Source organism: Anomaloglossus baeobatrachus, chromosome 1, assembly GCF_048569485.1.
Source record: "Anomaloglossus baeobatrachus isolate aAnoBae1 chromosome 1, aAnoBae1.hap1, whole genome shotgun sequence".
Lineage (NCBI taxonomy): Eukaryota > Metazoa > Chordata > Amphibia > Anura > Aromobatidae > Anomaloglossus > Anomaloglossus baeobatrachus.
The window spans coordinates 703,087,458-703,110,818 of NC_134353.1; the positions used below are offsets into that span (position 1 = coordinate 703,087,458).

The window sequence follows — 23,361 nt, forward strand, 5'->3', positions numbered from 1 at the left end:
CTATATACCCCCATCCTGCTATGTACCCCCATCCAGCTCATAATATACTCCCATCCTGCTTATATACCCCCATCCTTCTCATAATATACCCCCATCCTGCTCATAATATACCCCCATCCTGGTATATGCCCCCTTGCTGCTATATGGCCTGTATCCCATGGCACAGAAAAAAATAAACGTTTATCCTCACCTTTCCTCACTCCCTGCAGCGTCGCTCGTCTTCCTGTCTGTGTCAGCAGCAGCGTCGCTGATCTGTGTGGAGCCGGTCACTTCACTGCAGCATCGCGATGTTCTCCTGTCTGCCGGCTGATATGTGTGGAGACTAGCGATGCGCACAGCGGTGACGTCATCCCTGTGCTCACCACTCTCTACACAGATCAGATGGCCAGCAGACAGGAGGACATCAAAATGCTGCAGGGGAACGGTGACTGTACTTATTCACTGCCCCCCCACGCAGATGATGTGTGGGGAGGCAGTGAATATAGCCGCGCATGATCACTCCAGGCTGTAGTTGCCAGGGGTGATCACGCGGGCCGCCTCTTTACTATCTGTGCCCCCCCAGCCCATCATCCCGCTCACCTGTCAGCGCTGGCTTCAACACTGAGAGATGATGGGCAGGAGAATGCATGCATATGAAATGAGCGGGCCCATGTGGTCACGGTAAGCGCTGCTACAGCCTGCTCGTGCCGCCAATGACCCGCTCCACCACAGCACCCTTATTCCCCGCAGCCCTACATTCAGACTATAAGACATGTTTTGTTAATGTTTATTGCTTTTGTGTGTATTGAAGCAACACACAAAAAAACAACGAAAAAAGGATAAATGGACATAATTTCACACACAACCCGGACAAAATTGTTAGCCCCTTTCCAAAATTATGAGTAAACAAGTTTGCACACCTAAAGAAAAAGGCATGAATCACACATCCCAAAATCATACTTTGAGCTAAAGCCGCTAGGCAAAAATTAAATAGTAGTAAATAGCTGAATCCAAGAGGAGCCAAGTAAATGCTCTGTGTAAAAAACAGGAGTCATAAAATATAACTTTTAATAAGTATTAATAAAAGTGAACCTACGGCTCACAAAAGGTGAGTAAAACAGTGTACGCACATTAAAAATTCATGCTAAAAAGGGGGCATGAGACAAAGCCCAGATCATATCACCATTGGCAGAACCTATGTGGCAATGGTGTCCTCAGTTCTCAACAAAGAAACCACCCAATTATAATGCCAAGGTAGATATAAATTGTGTATAGACACACTCCCCCTTATTACCCCTCACCAGAGGCAAAGATTGAGAAACAAAATAGAGTGTGTCAAAAAACTGTACTCATCAAACACATCAAAAAGCTGGGTATCCTAACATAATTAAATCCCATACAGGGAACGATCTTACCCACTCTTGTGAAGTACATAAAGGGCGACTTAGAGAAACATCAAGGCTTCTGGGGAAGCTGTTATCCAGCTCTTCAGGTCCCACAGGAATGCCACAGAGGGGTCACCTCCATATAGTGAAGAATCGCTTACTCCAACGCGTTTCATGGGGAACAATCATCAGGGGAGTTCATGTGAAAAATACTGGGTACTGCCCATGTATATCCTATACTGCAGTTTAGTCCTGCCCAGTGATGCGCATACTGCCGTATGTCAGAACAAACAAATTTCAAATGTGCCGCAGGGGGAGTGTGTCTATACACAATTTATATCTACCTTGGCATTATAATTGGGTGGTTTCTCTTTTGAGAACTGAGGACACCATTGCCACATAGGTTCTGCCAATGGTGATATGATCTGGGCTTTGTCTCATGCCCCCTTTTTAGCATGAATTTTTATTGTGCGTACACTGTTTTACTCACCTTTTGTGAGCCGTAGGTTCACTTTTATTAATGCTTATTAAAAGTTATATTTTATGACTCCTGTTTTTCACACAGAGCATTTACTTGGCTCCTCTTGGATTCAGCTATTTACTACGGTTGATACTGTGGATCCTCTGGGTTTTTGCTATTTTGGCAAAAATTAAATACTAGAACATGAGCTTCTTAGTTTAACATTCTGATCAGACTGTATGAAGCCCACTACCACGTCACAGTGAACCTCTCAGTAAACAACTTTGTTTCAAGCATGTGATGCTCTTTCAAACTCACCTGTGGTGAGTAACCGGTGTAAGCAATATGATATTCCCCCCTGAAACCAGATAATAAAAAGGGTGAAGTTGACTCACCACTCTTTGCATTGTGTGTTCCACTCTAAGCATGAGAACAGAAAAATGAGAAGAGAACTATTTGAAGAGTTAAGAACCTAATTTTTTGAAAAGTATCAACAATCTCAAGGCTACAAGTCCATCTCCAGAGAGCTTGATGTTCCCTTGTTCATGGTGTGCAACATAATCAAGACGTTTACATACAACCCATTGCGCTGTACCTAATCTCCCTGAATGTGGACAGGAGAGAAAAATTGATGAACGCTTGCAACGCAGGGTAGTCTGGATGGTGGATGGGCAGCCCCCCATGAAGTACGGAAAAAACTCAAGCTGTCCTGCAGGCTCAGGGTGCATCAGTGTCAGCGCAAGCTATCTGTCGACATTTGAATGAAATGAAACGCTATTGCAGGAGATCAGGCGGATCCCACTGCTGACACAGAGACATGAAAAAAGCTAGACTGCAGTTTTCCAAAATGTACATGAGTAAGTCAAAATCCTTTTGGGAAAGCATCTTGTAGACAGAGCTTTTTGGTAAAGCTTACTATTATACTGTTTTATAGAAACGGAATGACGTCTTCAAAGAAAAGAACACAGTACCTACAGTCAAATATGAACAGGAAAAAGAAAACGCGACCAAATGCCAATTGTGCAAAAAGTGAGATCTTTATTGTGACAGGGAAGGTAAAAGCTGCGGCACAGCCACAAGTGGAAGAGCAAGACACAAGCGATCCAAATTAGAATATATAGTATAGAGAACTATAAAGAACTATAACACTAAAATTAGTGCTACAGTCAAATATGGTAGAGGTTCAAAGATGTTTTGTTGCCTCTGGCACTGGGTGCCTTGACTATGTGCAAGGCATCATGAAATCTGAAGATTACTAAAAAGGATTTTTAGTCCCAATGTAGTGCCTAGTGTCAGAAAGCTGGGTTTGAGTCCTAGGTCATTGGTCAGCAGGACAATGACCCCTAACATACTTGAAGAAACACTGAATCTGGATCTAAATCACATGGAACATCTGCGGAGAGATCTTAAAATGATTGTTGCGAGAAGGAGCCTTCAAATATGAGCAGATTGCAAAAGAAAAGTGATCCAAAATTCCAGTTTAAAGGTTTAAGAAGCTTGTTGATGGTTATAGGAAGCGATTGATTGTAGTTACTTACTCCAAAAATGAAGTTGAGGGTGACAACAATTTTACATGGCCCATTTCTGGTGTTTTGTGTGAAATTATGTCCAATTTTCCTTTATTTTCTTCTTTTTTCTGGTGTTCCAATATACATAAAGGAAATACTGTATACAAGTGTATAACAAAATGTATAATAGCAATACTTTTCTGGGATTAATACTTTATTTTCTTGAACACTTGCAAGGGTGCCAACACTTTTGTGACTGTATGCATCTGTATGTGTGTATATATATATCTATCTGTATCTGTATGTGTGTATATATATATATGTATGTGTATATATATATATATATATATATATATATATATGTGTATATATATAAAAATATGTGTGTGTATATATATATATATATATATATATATATATATATATGTATGTATGTATATACAGTATATATATATATATGTGTGTGTGTGTGTGTGTGTGTATGTATGTGTGTGTGTGTATATATATATATACAAAGCAAGAAGGCCTGCAGAGACACCAGAGACAGAAACGGCTGTCTGTGGATGGATACCATGTTTGGCATAGGTGGCCTCCTTGACTGGAGACTGCCCTTCCCGTGGTTGTTCCTTCCCGGTGAAAGACCTGGCTAGTTTCCTGCCAGCGTTGAGAAACATGTGATGGTGTCTCCACAGGCCTTCTTGCTTTGAATATTTCCCAGGGTGCATTGCTCTAGAATCACTGCGTTGAGAAACACGTGATGGTGTCTCCGCAGTGGTGGATGTTGATCTCCCTAAGGTCAACCATCCTTGCTCACATATATATATATATACTAGCTGTACTTCCCGGCTTTGCCCGGGTTAATAGCTGCTGTTAACAAAATAGAATGTATTAACAAAAATGTATTCTGCACACAAAAAACACAAAACAAATAAATAGAAATGTAATTATTAAAAGGCAAAAACTAAGCTAATAGAAGCATTTCACAGCATATATTTCAACACCACAGATATTCCACACAGATTTAACTAAATTGGCCAAGTAGTGTGCTCCGTCTGTCTCTTTCCAGATCTGTCTCTTTCCCTGTCTGTCTCTTTCCCCGTCTGTCTCTTTCCAGGTCTGCCTCTTTCCTCGTCTGCCTGTCTCTGTCTGTTTCTTTGTCTGTCTCTATCTCTCTGTCTCTTTCCAGGTCTGTCTCTTTCCCAGGTCTGTCTCTTTTCCCGCCCGTCTCCCCGCCTGTTTGTCTGTGTCTTTTCCTGTCTGTCTCTTTCCTTGTCTGCCTGCCTTTGTCTGTCTCTATTTCTCTGTCTCTTTCCCCGTCTGTCTCTATCAAGGTCTGTGTCTTTCCCCATCTATCTTTGTATGTCTCTCTGGCTGTCTCCTCCTTCCCTGTCTGCCTGTCTCTGTCTCTTTCCCCATCTGTCTCTTTCCCCATCTGTCTCTTTCCCCATCTGTCTCTTTCCCCGTCTGTCTCTGTCTCTGTCTCTCTTTCACCGTTTGTCTCTGTCTGTCTCTTTCTCTGTCTGTCTCTCTCTATCCGTCTCGCCACCGACATCTTATTACCTCACATATAAGCTTCTTATGCTATGAATGTCTTTTGTTCCTATAGCAACTACTCACAGCTCCTACTAATAACCTGTAGTTCCAGGCTCCATTTACTTTAATGAAGGCATGTTTTTTGGAGAGTAACTGTAAAGCGCGGGGTTAAATTTTCCTGTCAAAACATAGTCTACGACGTTCCCTGGGTCACATGAGGTGTCTGTGCAAAATTTTGTGATTGTAAATGCGACGGTGCGGATACACTTTTCGTTTCACTTTTTCCCCATTATGTAGATAGGGGCAAAATTGATTGGTAAATTGGAACGCGCGGGGTTAAAATTTCGCATCACAACATAGCCTATGACGCTCTCGGGGTCCAGACGTGTGAGTTTGCAAAATTTTGTGGCTGTAGCTGCGACGGTTTAGATGCCAATCCCGGACATACATACACACACACACACACACACACACACACACACACACACACATACACACATTCAGCTTTATATATTAGATAAACACACCTGCTTAATGTAGGATTGGTATGTTTATTTATCACAATTGGCAATTGACTAACATTAAATGTTTATTTCCCACTCTTAATTCAGGTTCCCACTACTGTATTCACACCTCTGGAATATGGCAGTGTGGGTCTATCTGAAGAGAAGGCCTTAGAATTACATGGAGAGGATGGCATTGAGGTACATATTTATGTTCTTTCTCAATCTGTAGCTTGGAAGCCACATATTGCTTACGAACACGTGATATGTGGCTTGCGGCTGACTGCCAGATTGGTGCATTAGCACCATGTCCAGCAGTAGTTATGAAGAGCAGGTCTCCAGATGATGAAGTATGTGAGTAGCCTTGCACAGAAGAGCAGGTCTGAATGGTCATATACTGGCCTTGAGAATTTAGAGATATAGTATGGTAAGCTTTAGACAGGATGATACTACCTGTCAGAGGAGGTACTTGATGCTGGATGTGACAATGTGGTGGGAGTGCTTGATGTGAGAATTCAGAATGGGGGGTATTGTGGAAACCTCTGAATATTGGCATACTGCCTCTGTGTGATTTCTGTAGAAAAGCTTTGGCTGTCATCATACTGGTCATTACTGTTAGGGCATGGAAGCTGTATGTGGCTTGTGACGCTCTCCCAGAGCTAAATTTTGCGCGCGACCCTCTGCACAAGGTGAATGTGGCCCTCATGGTCAGACAGGTTAGGGACCTCTGTTCTATATGTTACCTTCAGTCATAATGTTCCTGTTTACATGTGTTGGGTAACCATGCACCTTTTATTACATTTACTATACCCCATATATTATGGACAGCCTAATAGATTCAACTTCTGTCAGCCCACCCCCTATAACACCCCCGTTGTTCCCCTTTGTCCCCGGTACCTTGCGCAGCGTTGATCCCTCCTCCTTCACAATAGATTCGGGCCGCATGCGCAGAGCGGCTGTCAGCTCAGCTTCCTCCTTTCAGAGACGCTGAGCTTACAGCACTCACACTGCTGCTGTGGCCCCGGGGAGAGTGGGTGCAGTATCAGTGCACCCACATTCCTCACATGGAGGGTTTGCACTCCTAAAAAATGGGGGATATGTTCCCTGAGCGTACACCCACATTCTAGAAGATCCAGAGTCGTCCAAGTCCAGAGTCATCGTGGGACCCCCTTATTGGATTACAGCGGACCAGATTTTTTTTTCTGTACAATAAATTAGTGAAAGAGAGAATATTTTAGGGAGTGTTTTTTAAAATACATTTTTTTTGTTGTCTTTATTTTTTTATTTCTGACAGTTATTGATGTCGGGTATCTGATAGATGCTGTGACATCAATAACCGCTGGGCTTGATGCCAGGTGACATTACAGCTGGTATAAACCCCATATATTACCCCGTTTGCCCCCACGCCAGGGCAATGGGATGAGCCGGGGCGAAACGCCAGGATTGGCGCATCTAATGAATGCGCCACTTCTAGGGCTGCTGCAGCCTGCTATTATTAGGCTGGGAAGGGCCAATAACTATGGATTTTCCCACCAGCCAAGGTAAAGTCGACAGCTGTTGTTTGCAGGCTTTATCCTAGCTGGCTATCAAAAATGGGGGAGACCCCACGTCTTGAAAAAGTGAGAAATTTGGTGTTGAAGCAACATTTTTGTGAAAAAAATGAAAATTTTCAATATGACGGCCTAATGTTATCAAATTCAAAGTATCTGTGGGTTCAAAATGCTCACTATACTCATAGATAAAATCCTTGAGGGGTCTAGTTTCCAAAATGGGGTCACTTGTAGGAGGTTTCTGCTGTTTAGGTACCTTAGGCGCCCTACAAGTGCAACATGGTGCCCGCAATCTATTTCAGCCAAATTTGTGTTCCAAAATTCAAATATTGTTCCTTCTGTTCCGGGCCCTCCCATTTGTCCAAACAGAGGTTTCTGACCACATGGGTTGGGGGGGGGATATCAGCGCACTCAGGAGAAACTGAGAAACAAATGTTGGGGTCCATTTTGTTGTGTTACATCGTCTAAAAGTGAATAAATTGGCGCTAGAGCAATATTTTTAGGTAAAATATATTTTTCTTTCATTACACATTGCTTTAGTTTCTGTGGGGCACCTGAAAGGTTAATAAACTTCATGTGGTTTTGAGTACTTTGAGGGGTGCAGTTTTTAGAATGGTGTCACTTTGGGGTATTTTCTGTCATCTAGGCCCCTCAAAGTCACTCCAAATGTAATGAGGTCCCAAAAAAAATGGTTTTATAAATTTTGTTGAAAAAATTAGAAATTGCTGATGAACTTTGAATCCTTACAACTTCCTAACCCCCAAAAATGCTGTTTCAAAAATTGTGCTGATGTAAAGTATACATGAGGGAAATGTAATTTATTAACTATTTTGTGTGATTAAGGGCATAAAAAATAAATGTTTGAAAATTTTGGAAATTTTGTCAAATTTCCGATTTTTTTCACAAATAAACGCAAATTATATCGTCCTAAATGTATTACTATCCTGAACTGCAATATATCACGAAAAAACAGGCTCAGAATCACCGGGATGCGTTGAAGTGTTCCAGAGTTATAACTTCATAAAGGGACACTGGTCAGAATTGCAAAAAATGGCCGGGCATTAAGTACAAAAGTGGCTTCGTCCTTAAGGGGTTAAAGTATAATTTTCATACTTAGAACGAAGAGTCACAGCGCACAGTAGTATTATACGGTCCCATAGCCAAGCAAGGGGTGTACTGTCTCCTAAATTTCCAAAAAGAGCTGTACTAACCAATCTGAGCAAGGCATTCATCCCTCAGCTAAGTGCTTTGCTCCTTTGTATTAATATGTGGAATGGGTCTCCGATCCTGAATGCCCACCAATTTTAAGTTCTCAAAAGTGACCGTTACATATCAAAAGTTATTTAATACAATAGGTGCTCTTTAACCTTCGTCAGGCTGCATAATTTTACAACGTTAACAGCGACCCCTTATCTCGGAAGGGGGTGGAGATATTTTATTGAAATTTGGCAAATATATTCTGGACCAAAACTGCAGAGATGTCACGAAATTTCAGCCCTCTACGGCTTTTGGAAAAAAAAATGTATTGCAATTTTAAAACAGAATAGTTACAATTGTACCTATTCAGCCGGACAAAGGTTAAAAATGTTCATCCTTACATGTTGTGATTCAGGCCAAACATTCAACATCACTATCTATTTCCCAATGGCCATGTTTTATTTGCTGCAATAATAATAAATATGGCACAATGCAGCAGTGAGTGAGTTTGCAGTGATATTTGCTGCCAGAGATGCCATTATCATCTTTTCCACTTGTATTATAAATAGTCCATTAATCTTAAAGTGTGTTAACACCACCTGCAAGGTTACATATGACAAAAATGTCATCTATCCGGCCCCTTCTCCACTTCCATTTGTATGATTGACACATGGATACAGTCTGTGACAGAGTTATAGCTGCAGGGCCTATGTGACGTTTTTTTCAACAACCCTGATGAGACTATCCAGGACTTCACTCAACCTCAGGCAAAATGTAGAGGACATCGCAGAAATGGTGAGTCAAAGGTTGGTGCAGAATTATGCTGCCTGTGGCGCGGTGCACTCTCAGCTATCCACAGGTTCATTCTTGAAGATTCTTATATTTTCAATGAACCAGAAATTGCCTGATCACTTTGGAGTTGTCTTCAAAGTACAAAGAACATCTAATGTGGTTTTCGTGTTCAAAATATCAGGTTAAGTGAGTGATGAAATACTTTGTTACCTACTCCATGTAGATGCTACATCTCTCAAATAGTGTTTATCACTTCTAATGTTAGGAATGCATTACTTAGACTTCAAGCTGGAAAATCTCAGATGTTTCCAAAGGAAAATAAAATGCCTTTTCGCTGTTTTTGTTAATGACACCTCATTCTCCTAATTCCCATGAGGATATACAGTAAAATATAACTGATATAAAGATTCCCCCATTGCTTGCTATAGAGATTTAAGTAGTTATTATAGCTAATATGGCTGTTACAACTACTGATACAGCTGAGCATATTTATTAACTAGTCTAATACTTTAGATAATCTTAAAATATGCCACATTTGTCTTTTCATAAATTTGTCTAATTGTAAGAAATTCTTGCTTAAAGGGCTTGTGCGGGATGTGTGTATCTAGGCTACAGAATGCTGACAGTTTGTAATATACTCCCTGTCAGCATTCTGCACCATTGCATAGATACCACCCTTAGTCATGTGACCATCTCTCTCCTGATTCTGGAGGAGCTGCTGACACCCCGACTAGTGGTTTCCTGGCAGAGACCTTTCCTTCAGAGACTAGCCGAAATGTCACAGTTGAAGTTGCACCCAGTCTCTGCCAGATCCGCCCCTGAAGCCCAGTCTCTGCCAGCCACTCCCAGTTTCAGCCAGACCCGCCTCTGAAGCTAAGCCTAGCCTGTCAGACCCACCTCTAAAACCATGCCTACTCTACCAGCCCCGCCCAGTCTCTGACAGCTGTTCAGTCTCTGCTAGCCCCACCCCTGAAGCCATGCCCTGTTTCAGCCAGACCCGCCCCTAAAGCCAAACCGAGTATCAGACCCACCCTTGAAGCCACGCCTAGTCTGTCAGATCCACCCCCTGAAGCCACGCTCAGTCTCTGCCAGATACGCCTCCTGCTTCAGCATTCCGTGCAGCACACAGTGCAAGGCATCATTGCAAGTTGATTGAACTAACCAGACCAACCAGCTGTTAGCAGGGACAGACTGCTGAATTTGAATGGTGGAGCAAGGAGCTGAAAGCTTCTTTCTCCACTGGTCAATTTCAGAAATGCATGAAAATCCTGCCAGGACCTTTTGGTCACATGACAACATTATGTGACTGAAAGAAAGAAATAAGAAGCTGCTGAACACCCAGTGCTCTCCTGAAACCCCATTAAGGAAAATACTTCCACATAGGTTTGAATAATGTGCTGTGTGTCTATTTGTATATCTGTCTATCGATATATCTAGCCTAGAGTCACCATGTCTCACACTGTGCAGTCTGAGCCAGAAGTGGCTGTTGGCAAAGTCTGTGGCGTTTCAGACTGAGGCTCCATAGGCTTTGTTCATCGAGATTTTTCCTTTTTTTTTTTTTTAAATAAAGTGGTGAACAAGGCAAAGTGTCTGGTAGTGTTTATTTCAATAAAGTATTTGTGTGTGTTTTTCCTTTTTACTACTGGTTTAGTAATAGGGGTGTCTGATAGACACCACTCCATTACTAACACCAGGGTTTGATGCCAGCTGTCACTACACAGCTGTTATCAACCTCAAAAGCATTACCCTGATTTCCACCCCACCAGGGCACTCAAGAACGGCCAAGGCAAAGTGCGATTCACCACTTCTTGGGCAGCTGCATTCTTTTTTTTTTTTTTGGCTAGGAAGGGCCCAATAACCATGGATCTACCCTGCCTGATATCAGCCCCCATCTGTCTGCTTTACCTTTGCTGGTTATCATAAATGAGAGGGATCCCACATTGTTTTTTTCCATTTATTTATTTATATGGTTACCCCAAAGCAGGACAATAAGCTTCACATGCCGTTAACCAAAGGGTACAATTTTATAATGTCTTGTCTGGTTGTGAAGTTTTATATCTGCCAGATATTTATTATCTAGCTATCTATTATCTATATATCAACCATCTATCTATTATCTATATATCATCTATCGATCTATCTATACATCTTTACTATCTATCTATTATCTATCATCTGTCTATTATCTATGTCTATCTATTAATCTATGTATTAGTTATCTATCTATTGTATCTATCATTATCTTTGCAAAACGTTAACATATAAAAATCAGTTAATTTTTTTAACCCCTTAGTGATGGAGCTAATTTTCTCCTTAATGACCAGACCAAATTTTGCAATTCTGACCAGTGTCACTTCATGAGGTTATAACTCTGGAACGCTTCAACGGATCCCGGTGATTCTGAGATTTTTTCATTACATATTGGACCTCATGTTAGTGGTAAATTTAGGCCGATATTTTTTGCGTTTATTTATGGAAAAAAAATTGAATTTTGGCAAAAATTTTGAAAATTTAGCAATTTATAAATTTTGAATTTTTATACCGTTAAACCAGAGAATTCTGTGACACAAAATAGTTAATACATAACATTTCCCACATGTCTACTTTACATAAGCACAATTTTGGAAACAAGTTTTTTTTTGTTAGGAAGTTAGAAGAGTTTAAAGTTCATCAGAAATTTCTCATTTTTACATCAAAATGTACAAAACCATTTTGTTAGGGACCACATCATATTTGAAGTGACTTTGATAGGCCTAGATGACAGAAAATACCCAAAAGTGACACCATTCTAAAAACTGTACCCCCCAAAGTACTCAAAACCACATTCAAGAAGTTTATTAACCCTTCAGGTGCTTCACATGAACAAAAGCAATGTGGAATGAAAAAAAGCAAAAAATACAATTTTACATAAAAATGTTGCTCTAACCCAAATTTATTCACTTTTAGAAGAAATAACACAACAAAATGGACCCCAAAACTTGTTACCCACTTTCTTATGAACGCACCGATACCCCACATGTGGTCAGAAACCTCTGTTTGGACAAATGGGAGGGCTCGGAACATTTGAATTTTGGAAAGCAAATTTGGCTGAAATAGATTGCGTGCACCATGTTGCATTTACAGGTCCACTAAGGTACCTAAACAGAAGAAACCCCTCACAAGTGACACCATTTTGGAAACTAGACCCCTCAAGGCTTCTATCTAGGTGTATAGTGATCATTTTGGACCCACAAGTACTTCACAGATTTTGATAATGTTACGTTGTCATATTGAAAATTTTAATAATTTTCTCAAAAATGTTGCTTTAGCATCAATTTTCTCACTTTTTCAAGAGGTAATTCCAAAAATTTGACCTCAAAGTTTGTTACCCACTTTCTTATGATCGCGGTGATACCTCACATGTGGTCTGAAACCTTTGTTTGGACAAATGGGTGGGCTTGGAACTTTGGAAAGGAAATTTGGCTGAAAAAGATTGCGGGCACCATGTCGCATTTGGAGGTCCCCTAAGGTACCTAAAGAGCAGAAACCCCCCACAAGTGACCCCATTTTGGAAACTAGGCCCCTCAAGGAATTTATCTAGATGTTTGGTGAGTACCCTGAACCCCCAGGTTCTTCACAGAAGTTTATAATGTTGAGCTGTGAAAATAAAAAAAATAAATTTTTACCACAAAATTGTTATTTCAACCAGGTAGCTTTTTTTTTACAAGAGTAAAAGGAAAAAATTCAGCATAAAATGTATTGGGCAATTTCTCCTGAGTTTGGCGATACCTTATATGGGGTGGAAATCAACTGTTTGGGCACACCGCAGGGCTTGGAAGGGAAGGAGTACCTTTTGACTGCAAAATTGGCTGGAATCAATAGCGGACGCCATGTTGCATTTGGAGAGCCCCTGATGTGCCTAAACAGTGAAGCTCCCCAACATGTGGCCCCATTTTAGAAAATAGACCCCTCAAGGAATTTATCTAGATGTTTGGTGAGTACCCTCAAACTTCAGGTGCTTCACAGACGTTTATAATGTTGAGCTGTGAAAATAAAAAAAATACATTTTTACCACAAAATTGTTACTTCAACCAGGTAGCTTTTTTTTTAACAAGAGTAAAAGGAACAAATTCAGCATAACATTTATTGTGCAATTTCTTCTGAGTATGCTGATACCTTATGTGTGATGGAAATAAACTGTTTGGGTGCACAGTAGGGCTCGGAAGGGAAGGAGCGCCATTTGACTGCACAATTGGCTGTAATCATTAGCGGACGCTATGTCGCATTTGGAAAGCCCCTAAGGTGCCTAAACAGTGGAGGTCCCCCACATGTGACCCCATTCTGGAAACAAGACGCCTCAAGGCTTTTATCTAGGTGTATAGTGAGCATTTTGAATCCACGAGTACTTCACAGAATTTGATAAGCTTAGGTCACCATATTGAAAATTTTAATTTTTTTCACAAAAATGTTGCTTTAGCTTCAAATTTCTTGTTTTTTCAAGAGGCAAGAACAAAACGTGGACCCCACAGGTTGTTATCCAATGTCTTATGAGTGCAGGGATACCCCACATGTGGCCAAAAAACTCAGTTTGGATAAATGGGAGGGCTTGGAATGGAAGGAGCACCATTTGAATTTTGGAAAAGTTGAAATAAATTGTGCGCACCATGTCACATTTGCAGGGCCTTTTTGGTACCTGTACAGCAGAAACCCCCCACAAGTGACCCCATTTTGGAAACTGGACCCCTCAAGGATTTTATTCAGGAGTATAGTAAGCATTTTGAATCCACAGGTACTTCACAAAAATGTTGCTGTAGCACCAAATTTCTCACTGTTAGGCTATGTGGCCATGATCCAGCGACACGGTGTTTAGTACACAGTGTCAGCCTTCCTGCAGAGATATTGTTGTCCATGGGAGAACGCAGCTGCCCATGCCCATGATTTGGGTTCAGGCTGCTGTGGACTTTAGCTCTATTCTACCTGCAGAGAACACTCTTGTCTCCGCAGCATAAATTGACATGCTGAGGCTCGGGAAGCTGCACCACAGGTCGGTTTATGCTACGTAGAAAAAAAGCACAGTGGGCATGGGATTTCTAAAAATCCTTCCACTGTGCTTCTACTGCACAACCCAGCGTTATGGATGCAGGGAAAACACTCTGAGCCCAAAATGCTGCAAACCCTGATTGTGGGCATACAGCGTAAAATGCTACAATGGATGAATGGATAGCTGTCAAACATATATAACGTCCCACCCCCTGCATATTCTAAGCTGGCGCCCTTTAGTGCCTTTCATGTGGCATTAAAGGGTGCCTATACTTGTATTGTATTTAGCCCCCCAAAAAAATAATAATTAAAATAAACGATGTGGGGTCCCCCATATTTTTGATAACCAGCTAGGGTAAAGCAGACAGCTGTAGCCTGCAAACCACAGCTGACAGCTTCACCTTGGCTAGTGATCAATTTAACCCCTTCAGCCCCCAGCCTGTTTTCACCTTAAAGACCCGGCCATTTTTTGCAATTTTGACCAGTGTCACTTTGACAGGTTATAACTCTGGAACACTTCAACGGATCCTGGCGATTCTGAGATTTTTTTTCGTGACATATTGTACTTCATGTCAGTGGTAAATTTAGGCCGATATGTTTTGCGTTTATTTGTGAAAATTTCGGAAATTTGGCGAAAATTTTGAAAATTTTGCAATTTTCAAAATTTGAAATTTTATGCCCATAAATCTGAGAGATATGTCACACAAAAAAGTTACTAAATAACATTTCCCACATGTCTACTTTACACCAGCGCAATTTTTGAAAAAAAAAAAAAATTCCGTTAGGAAGTTAGAAGGGTTCAAAGTTCATCACCAATTTCTCATTTTTCCAACAAAATTTACAAAAAAAAAATTTTTAGGTACCACATCACATTTGGAGTGATTTGAGAAACCTAGGCGACAGAAAATACCCAAAAGTGACCCAATTCTAAAATCTGCACCCCTCACTCTGCTCAAAACCACATCCAAGAAGTTTATTAACCCTTTAGGAGCTTCACAGCAACCAAAGCAATGTAGACGAAAAAATGAAAATTTAACTTTTTTAACACAAAAATGTTACTTTAGCCATAAAAATTAGTATTTTCACAAGGGTATCAGGAAAAATGCATCATAAAATGTATCGTGCATTTTCTCCTGAGTACGCAGATACCCCATATGTGGTGGAAATCAAATGTTTGGGCACACAGCAGGACTCGGAAGGCAAGGAGCGCCATTTGAATTTTTGAGTGCAAAATTAGCTGCACTCATTAGCGGACGCCATGTCGGGTTTGAAGACTCCCCGAGGTGCCTAAACAATGGAGCTCCCCCATAAGTGACCCCATTTTGGAAACTAGAGCCCTCAAATATTTTTTCTAGATGTTTGATGTGCACTTTGAACCCCTGGGGGCTTCACAGAAATTTATAACGTTGAGCCGTGAAAAGAAAAAATTTTTTTTTTACCACAAAACTATTGCTTCAACCAGGTAGCTTTTTTTATCACAAGGGTATCAGGAAAAAATGCACCATAAAATGTATTGTGCATTTTCTCCTGAGTACGCAGATACCCCATATGTGGTGGAAATCAAATGTTTGGGCACACAGCAGGACTCGGAAGGCAAGGAGCGCCATTTGAATTTTTGAGTGCAAAATTAGCTGCACTCATTAGCGGACGCCATGTCGGGTTTGAAGACTCCCCGAGGTGCCTAAACAATGGAGCTCCCCCATAAGTGACCCCATTTTGGAAACTAGAGCCCTCAAATATTTTTTCTAGATGTTTGATGTGCACTTTGAACCCCTGGGGGCTTCACAGAAGTTTATAACGTTGAGCCGTGAAAAGAAAAAATTTTTTTTTTACCACAAAACTGTTGCTTCAACCAGGTAGCTTTTTTTATCACAAGGGTATCAGGAAAAAATGCACCATAAAATGTATTGTGCATTTTCTCCTGAGTACGCAGATACCCCATATGTGGTGGAAATCAAATGTTTGGGCGCACGGCAGGACTCGGAAGGCAAGGAGCGCCATTTCACAGCAAAATTGGTTGGAATTATTAGCGGACGCTATGTTGCGTTTGGAGACCCCCTGAAGTGCCTAAACAATGGAGCTCCCCCACAATTGACCCCATTTTGGAAACTAGACCCCTCATGGAATTTATATAGCTGTTTAGAGAGCACTTTGAACCCCTGGAGGCTTCACAAACGTTTGTAATGTTGAGCCGTGAAAATATTTTATTTTTTTTACCACAAAATTGTTTTTTCAAACAGGTAGCTTTTTTTTCCACAAGGGTATCAGGAAAAAATGCACCATAAAATGTATTGTGCAATTTCTCCTGAGTACGACGATACCTCATATGTGGTGGAAATCAATTGTTTGGGCGTACGGCGGGGCTCAGAAGAGAAGGAGCGCCATTTCACAGTAAAATTGATTGGAATTATTAGCAGACGCCATGTTTCATTTGGAGACCCCCTGAGGTGCCTAAACAATGGAGTTCCCCCACATGTGATCCCATTTTGGAAACTAGACCCCCCCCCCCCCCATACAAAAAAAATTAGTTTGGCGAAATAAAAAATACAGACATCAGTAGAAAAAAAAAAAAAATGAGCGCCTGCCAAGACCAGTGCCAAACGTGAGAGCAATGCACGAGTCTCGCATCGCATCATCCACTGCAGTCTGGAAGCGAGCAACTGCGCTGGATAATGCGATGCGAGAGGGCGGGGCGGCAGATGAGAAAGGGCGCAGCGGATGGAAGATGGGAAAGGGCGCAGCGGGTGGAGGAGCGGCAGAGGATGGGAAAGGGCGCAGCGGATGGATGATGGGAAATGGCGCAGCGGATGGAGGAGCGGCAGAAGATGGGGGGGGGGGAGGTGAGATGGGGATACCTACCTTACAGGATGGATCTAGGCAGCAGGATCACAGCAGACAGAAGAGGCAGCAGATGAAGGAGGCAACAGATCGAGGAGGGTGAGAGGGGGCAGTAGATGGAAAATGGGAGAGAGCAGGCAGCAGATCGGGGAGGGGGGCAGAGTCTGATGGGAGAGAGAGATGGCACATGGAGGAGGGGGGGCCCCGGGGGGAGGGTGGCTTGCAGCACATGTAGGGGGAGGGTGGCTGGCTTGCAGCACATGTGGGGGGAGGGTGGCTGGCTTGCAGCACATGTGGAGGGAGGGTGGCTGGCTTGCAGCACATGTGGGGGGAGGGTGGCTGAAGCCAGCCACCCTCCCCCCATATGTGCTGCAAGCCAGCCACCCTCCCCCCACATGTGCTGCAAGCCACCCACCCTCCCCCCACATGTGCTGCAAGCCACCCTAACCCCACATGTGCTGCAAGCCACCCTCCCCCCACGTGGGGGGAGGGTGGCTTGCAGCACATGTGGGGGGAGGGTGGCTGGCTTGCAGCACATGTGGGGGGAGGGTGGCTTGCAGCACATGTGCTGCAAGCCAGCCACCCTCCCCCCACATGTGCTGCAAGCCACCCTCCCCCCACGTGGGGGGAGGGTGGTTTGCAGCACATGGAGGGATAGGAGGTGTGGCGATGGAGAAGGGGCAGCCGATGAAGGAGGCGGCGGCGGCCGCCGATCGGGAACAGTGGGGGCCGATTCGGGGGCAGCAGCGGCTGAAAAAGGTGAGTGCGACGGCGGCGGGGACAGTGGCGAGCATGGCGGCGGGGACAGCGGTGGAGCGGGAGCAGCGGCGGGGCGATCGGAGACAGCGGCGGAGACAGCGGCGGAGCGGGAGCATGGCGCCGGGGCGATCGGAGACAGCGGCGGAGCGGGAGCATGGCGCCGGGGTGATCGGAGACAGCGGCGGAGCGGGAGCATGGCGCCGGGGCGATCGGCGACAGCGGCGGAGCGGGAGCATGGCGCCGGGGCGATCGGCGACAGCGGCGGAGCGGGAGCATGGCGCCGGGGCGATCGGCGACAGTGGCGGAGTGGGAGCATGGCGCCGGGGCGATCGGAGACAGCGGCGGAGACAGCGGCGGGAACAGCGGTGGAGCGGGAGCATGGCGCGGCGATCGGAGACAGCGGCGGTGGAGCGGGAGCATGGCGGGGGGATCGGAGACAGCGGCGGGGACAGCGGTGGAGCGGGAGCATGGCGCCGGGGCGATCGGAGACAGTGGCGGGGACAGCGGTGGATCGGGAGCATGGCGCTGGGGCGATCGGCGACAGCGGCGGAGCGGGAGCATGGCGCCGGGGCGATCGGCGACAGTGGCGGAGCGGGAGCATGGCGCCGGGGCGATCGGCGACAGCGGCGGAGTGGGAGCATGGCGCCGGGGCGATCGGGGACAGCGGCGGAGACAGCGGCGGGAACAGCGGTGGAGCGGGAGCATGGCGCGGCGATCGGAGACAGCGGCGGTGGAGCGGGAGCATGGCGCAGCGATCGGAGACAGCGGCGGTGGAGCGGGAGCATGGCGGGGGGATCGGAGACAGCGGCGGTGGAGCGGGAGCATGGCGGGGGGATCGGAGACAGCGGCGGGGACAGCGGTGGAGCGGGAGCATGGCGCCGGGGCGATCGGAGACAGCGGCGGGGACAGCGGTGGATCGGGAGCAGCGGCGGGGCGATCGGAGACAGCGGCGGGGCGGGCGGCGGGGACGCGGGCGGCGGGGACAGGGGCGGGCGGCGGGGACAGCAACTTACCGCTCTCCTCGGCTTCCAGGGACGGTCACAGGCCGCAGATCCACATTGATTGGAGAGAGCGGTCACAAGACCGGTCTCTCCAATCAGAGCTGGGGGCGGGTGAAGCATCGATCACCCAGCTCCAGCCAATGGCCAGTGCTACAGCAGCACTGATCAGGGCTGGATTTCAATGTTCCAGCCATTTTCAATGGCTGGAACATTACAGTGGCTGTAATTGGCTGAGCGGCGTTCGTCAGCCAATCACAGCCTCTGTAGGTTCGGGGAGGAGGCACCACCCCTCCTGAGGTCAGGCAGAGGTCCCCTCCTTCCCGAATCCACCGTTTAAGTAAACAAATTTCACTCCCCGGGGCTCCGGGACCGCGATTTCGCCAGGACGTACTGAGTACGTCATGGGTCGTTTAGCACCATGTCACCATGACGTACTCAGTACGTCCAAGGTCGTTAAGGGGTTAAAGGGCTCCCCAGGCTGTTTTTTTTTAAAAAACAAAAAACAAAAAAAAAAACGTGGGGTCCCCCCAAATTAGATTACCAGCCAAGGGGAAGCTGACAGCTGGGGTCTGGTATTCTCAGGGTGGGAAGAGCCATGGTTATTGGACTCTTCCCAGCCTAAAAATAGCAGGCCGCAGGCGCCCCAAAAGTGGTGCATCTATTAGATGCGCCAATCCTGGCGCTTCGCCCCAACTCATCCCATTGCCCTGGTGCGGTGGCAAACGGGGTAACATATGGGGTTGATACCAAATGTATAATGTTACCTGTCATCAAGCCCTGCAGTTAGTGATGTCACGGCATCTATCAGATACCCGACATAACTAATTGACAGTAATAAAAAAAAATTGACAACAAAAAAAAATTTTTTTGAAAAAACACTCCCCAAAACATTCCCTCTTTCACCAATTTATTGAAAAGAAAAAAAAAATCGGGTCCCCTGTATTCCATTTTGGAAGTCCCACGACGATTCTGGACCTTCCAGAATATGGGGGGAACATTCAGGGAACATGTCCCCCATTTTCTAGGAGTGCAGACCCTCTATGTGAGGAGTGTGGGTGCAATGACATTGCACCCACTCTCCCCGGGTCACAGCTGCAGTGTGCGAGCAGCAGCCAGCGTCTCTGAAAGCAAAGCAGGAAGCTGAGCTGACAGCTGCGCTCTGCACATGTGACCAGCGCTAGAAGAAGAGGAGAGATCACGGGGATCGCCGAGGCTAAGGTACGGGGGAACACCGGGGGACACCGGAGGGGTATGGGGGGTGACTTGGCAGGGCCTGGGGAGCAGTTTTCTGTAGCATGTTCCTTGGCACATGCGACAGAAATCAGAGGGAGAGGGTGAATGTGGGCGGCGCGCCGGTGTGAACGTCGCCATCTTGGATTATGGAGGGGGAGGGGAGTCGGGGGGGCACTTTGGCAACACTGGGGGACCGGATCTCCCAGATGACATGTTTGATCATGCCGGGTGGGAGATAAATCATTTTTTACCGGAGCTGTCATTTACTGTAACGTGATCATCGGTATACGGTGTATACCGGTGATCACGTGAGCGGGGAACGGAAAAAAACGACCTGAATCATGATCTCCAGGGTCTCAGCTACCCCCGGTAGCTGAAACCCCGGAGATTTTCCATCGCTGGGGGGCGCTACAAGTTTTTTTTGTCATGACGTCTCAAAGCGTCGGTACAGAACAAGTACCCTGTTTTTCCGACGTCTTGAGACGTTAGGCCGTCGTTATAGGGTTAATGCATTTTGTTCCGGTATGTTTCACACAGGTGGCACACTTGTTCACATGGTTCTTAAAAATGGACCTTGCCACACTTTCAAGTGTACATGTGAGGGAGGCCTAAGATGTATTGTGAGATTTTGCAGCAGCTGAGATGTCTATTATGAGGTTCTGTAGCAGCTGAGGTGTCTATAATAAAGTGCTGCAACAGCTGAAGTGTGTTATTACAAGGTTCTTCAGCAGCTGAGGTGTAACTTATGAGATTCAGCTGAGGCATGTATTGTGAGGTTCTGCATCAGCTGAAGTGTATTATAAGGTTATTATGAGGTGTATATGTAGATAAACAGACACATAGACACACATTTACACTCTTGCACACGCACAAACACATCACTATAGACTTTCCACTTCACAGTTCTTATATGTTGGGTAATGTGAGAACATGGGAAGCTCTATCACTGATGTGGAGTTTAGTGATTGTGCTGCTTTTCATAGACGAGAGGAGGAGGGTCACTGCCCCAATACTGGAGTGATAATAGATGGTGGAGGATGGGCAGATTATTAACAACCAATAAGTATGCAATGGGAAGGCAGAGGGCGGAGCTGGTGCAGATTACTGACAGCCAATGAGTGGACAGTGGGTGTGGCTGGAAACTGAAGCTGGGCGGAGCCAGCAGTGACTGAGAGGTTAGATAAACAAGCAGACGGAGCTGCCAGGTTTGATAAAGCTGTTGGTAAACAAACTAGGTGCAGGAAATGAAGTGAAATTCAGGACGAACTAAAGGTAGGAAACAAACTAAATTTATAGGAATGGTGTATATTACAATGCAGGACAGATTAGGTAAAAATATTTTTTTTTATTTCGGGGTCGGACAATCTCTTTAAGTTCACACCACTTATTAGTTTTCTGACTTTGTGCCAGAAACTTGGACCAAAATTGTTGAGTACTTTTGAGTAAACTGATTCTCAAATTAAGCCATACACCTTTCAGGGAGTCAATGCCCCCTGTCAGACAAGGTGCAGAAAGTGTTTAAAACACAATAAGGCATTGTGCACACAGTGCGTTTTTGCGCGTTTTTCGGATGCGTTTTTGGCCTCAAAACTGCATGACTTTGCTTCCCCAGCAAAGTCTATGAGTTTTCATTTTTGCTGTCCGCACACAACGTTTTTTTTTTAAGCTGTGTTTTTGAGCTTAAAAAAAAATGGACATGTCAATTCTTTCCTGCGTTTTTTTACGTTTTCCCCCCATGCAATGCATTGGAAAAACGCAGAAAAACGCAGAGATCAAAAACGCAGCCAAAAACGCACCAAATCGCAGTAAAAACGCATGCGTTTTTTGCCGCGGTGCGTTTTTGTACGTTTTTAGCGGCCAAAAATGCAGCGTCACAAAAACGCAGTGTGTGCACATAGCCTAAATAAGATACTAGCCATGAAAGATAGGTTTTTTGTTAAACTAGAATTTTGGCCCATTTAGCCTGTTTAATTATTCCCAGTATATTGAAAATCACCATGAATTTGCTTTATTCTTCATAGATTAAGTTTACTGACTGCTATACTTTTATATTTCAGGTCTTCCATGCATTTTACAAACCTTTAGAGTTTACAGTTCCTGGAAGAGACTCAAAACAATGTTATATTAAGGTAAAAGCATCCAAAGCTGCCTATCCACAGTGGGATTTATGGGACATTTACACTGCAAGATAATCGTGAACGATTGTTGTTAAAATCGCTCATTTCATGATTATTTTGCCATGTAAAAAGGCTGACGATTAACCAATGAATAAGGAAAACGCTCATTCATTGGCCGAAATTATTTTGTATCTAAAGTTCATTATTCTCGGAAGTGTATTTTCCTGTGTAGATATATAGAGCACTCGGTGCGCATCGCTTATCGCCGTCTACCTGTGCAAACAGACATATAAATAACTACAGATTGGAAAAAGTTTACCAATTGGCAGCTGTATCGTGTTACTGGTCAGTCCAACGGACGTAAATGGACCCCTTACTCACAATATAAATACTGTGTATATATAGTGGTTTTATCCTCGGGGGTTATCATTATTTACAAATGAAATGATAAGAAAAAGACAGATAAGCAGCACCCTGACCTCCATAGATTATTAAATGAATTAGTACACAATACTTGGCTATAAAAATATCATCAGCCATGAAGATTAATCGTAAGAAACAATTCACAGGAATATTCTATAAGAATTTAGGTATGTGATTTAAACTGTGATTTATGACATCTTTTGAATTTATTTTCTTCATTTATTATAGATGATTTGTCTTAAGGGGTCACAACAACGAATTGTGGGCCTACACTTCATTGGGCCAAATGCTGGAGAAGTTATCCAAGGATTTGCACTTGGAATAAAGTATGTATATTGAAGAACACAAAAATGGATATAATAATATCGGTAGCTTGAGTAGCCTTAACTCAATGGGTCAGCCCAAATTTCATAGAACTTAAAATAAAATGGCTGAACACAAAAACATAACGTTTACTCATAGCCATCAGATGAAGTGCATTTCCAGAAGACTAGTATTAGTCACCCTCGTACCCATGCGGTAATGACTGAAGGGAACTAAAAAAAACAGTAACTGACTTAAACACAATTATCCATGTGGTCCAAAAGAAAAACAAGAGTACAGCTGAGCGGCAAAGAATGAATTGAGTTTGTCATACAGTTCCTGTCATGCCACGGTCAGGTAGGGGTCCATGATGAGTGGTCCTCTTGGTGTAGGGATCGGTTTATGCCCTAACAAGAAAACACTGCAATTATCCTATATCCTAACCTTTGTTACCACCTCCTTATGAGGTGGACCCGTACTGGGACCTGACCCTACTATGTCTGTATTACACAGTATGCTGTACCGACATGGTATGTTTCTGTCCCCGACAGTCTCATTATAGGACTTAAAAAACAAAGAATGGGAGCATATGGCCAATAAGAACATCAGAAGTTAGGACAGCTATAGTGCTCTGTATACCCAGCTTGATATAACAAACTAGTAAAGTTGGATGCCACAGGGAACACTAAAGTTAGAGATGCAAGTAGTCTGGTGCTATGAGACTAGTACAAAAGTGACAGTAGACAAAAGTAATGCTATTT

General features: G+C 44.1%; 1 protein-coding gene across 2 annotated transcripts in view; it reads left to right on the plus strand.

Annotated features, from left to right (window-relative positions):
- TXNRD2 (thioredoxin reductase 2) overlaps window positions 1–23,361 on the plus strand; it is a 215,716-nt gene that overhangs the window by 157,437 nt on the left and 34,918 nt on the right. For both annotated transcript variants that reach the window (XM_075321034.1, XM_075321041.1), the window contains 3 exons: window positions 5,477–5,569; window positions 21,815–21,886; window positions 22,526–22,623. In XM_075321034.1, coding sequence (XP_075177149.1) covers window positions 5,477–5,569; window positions 21,815–21,886; window positions 22,526–22,623 — 263 coding nt within the window. The remainder of the gene's footprint in view (window positions 1–5,476; window positions 5,570–21,814; window positions 21,887–22,525; window positions 22,624–23,361) is intronic.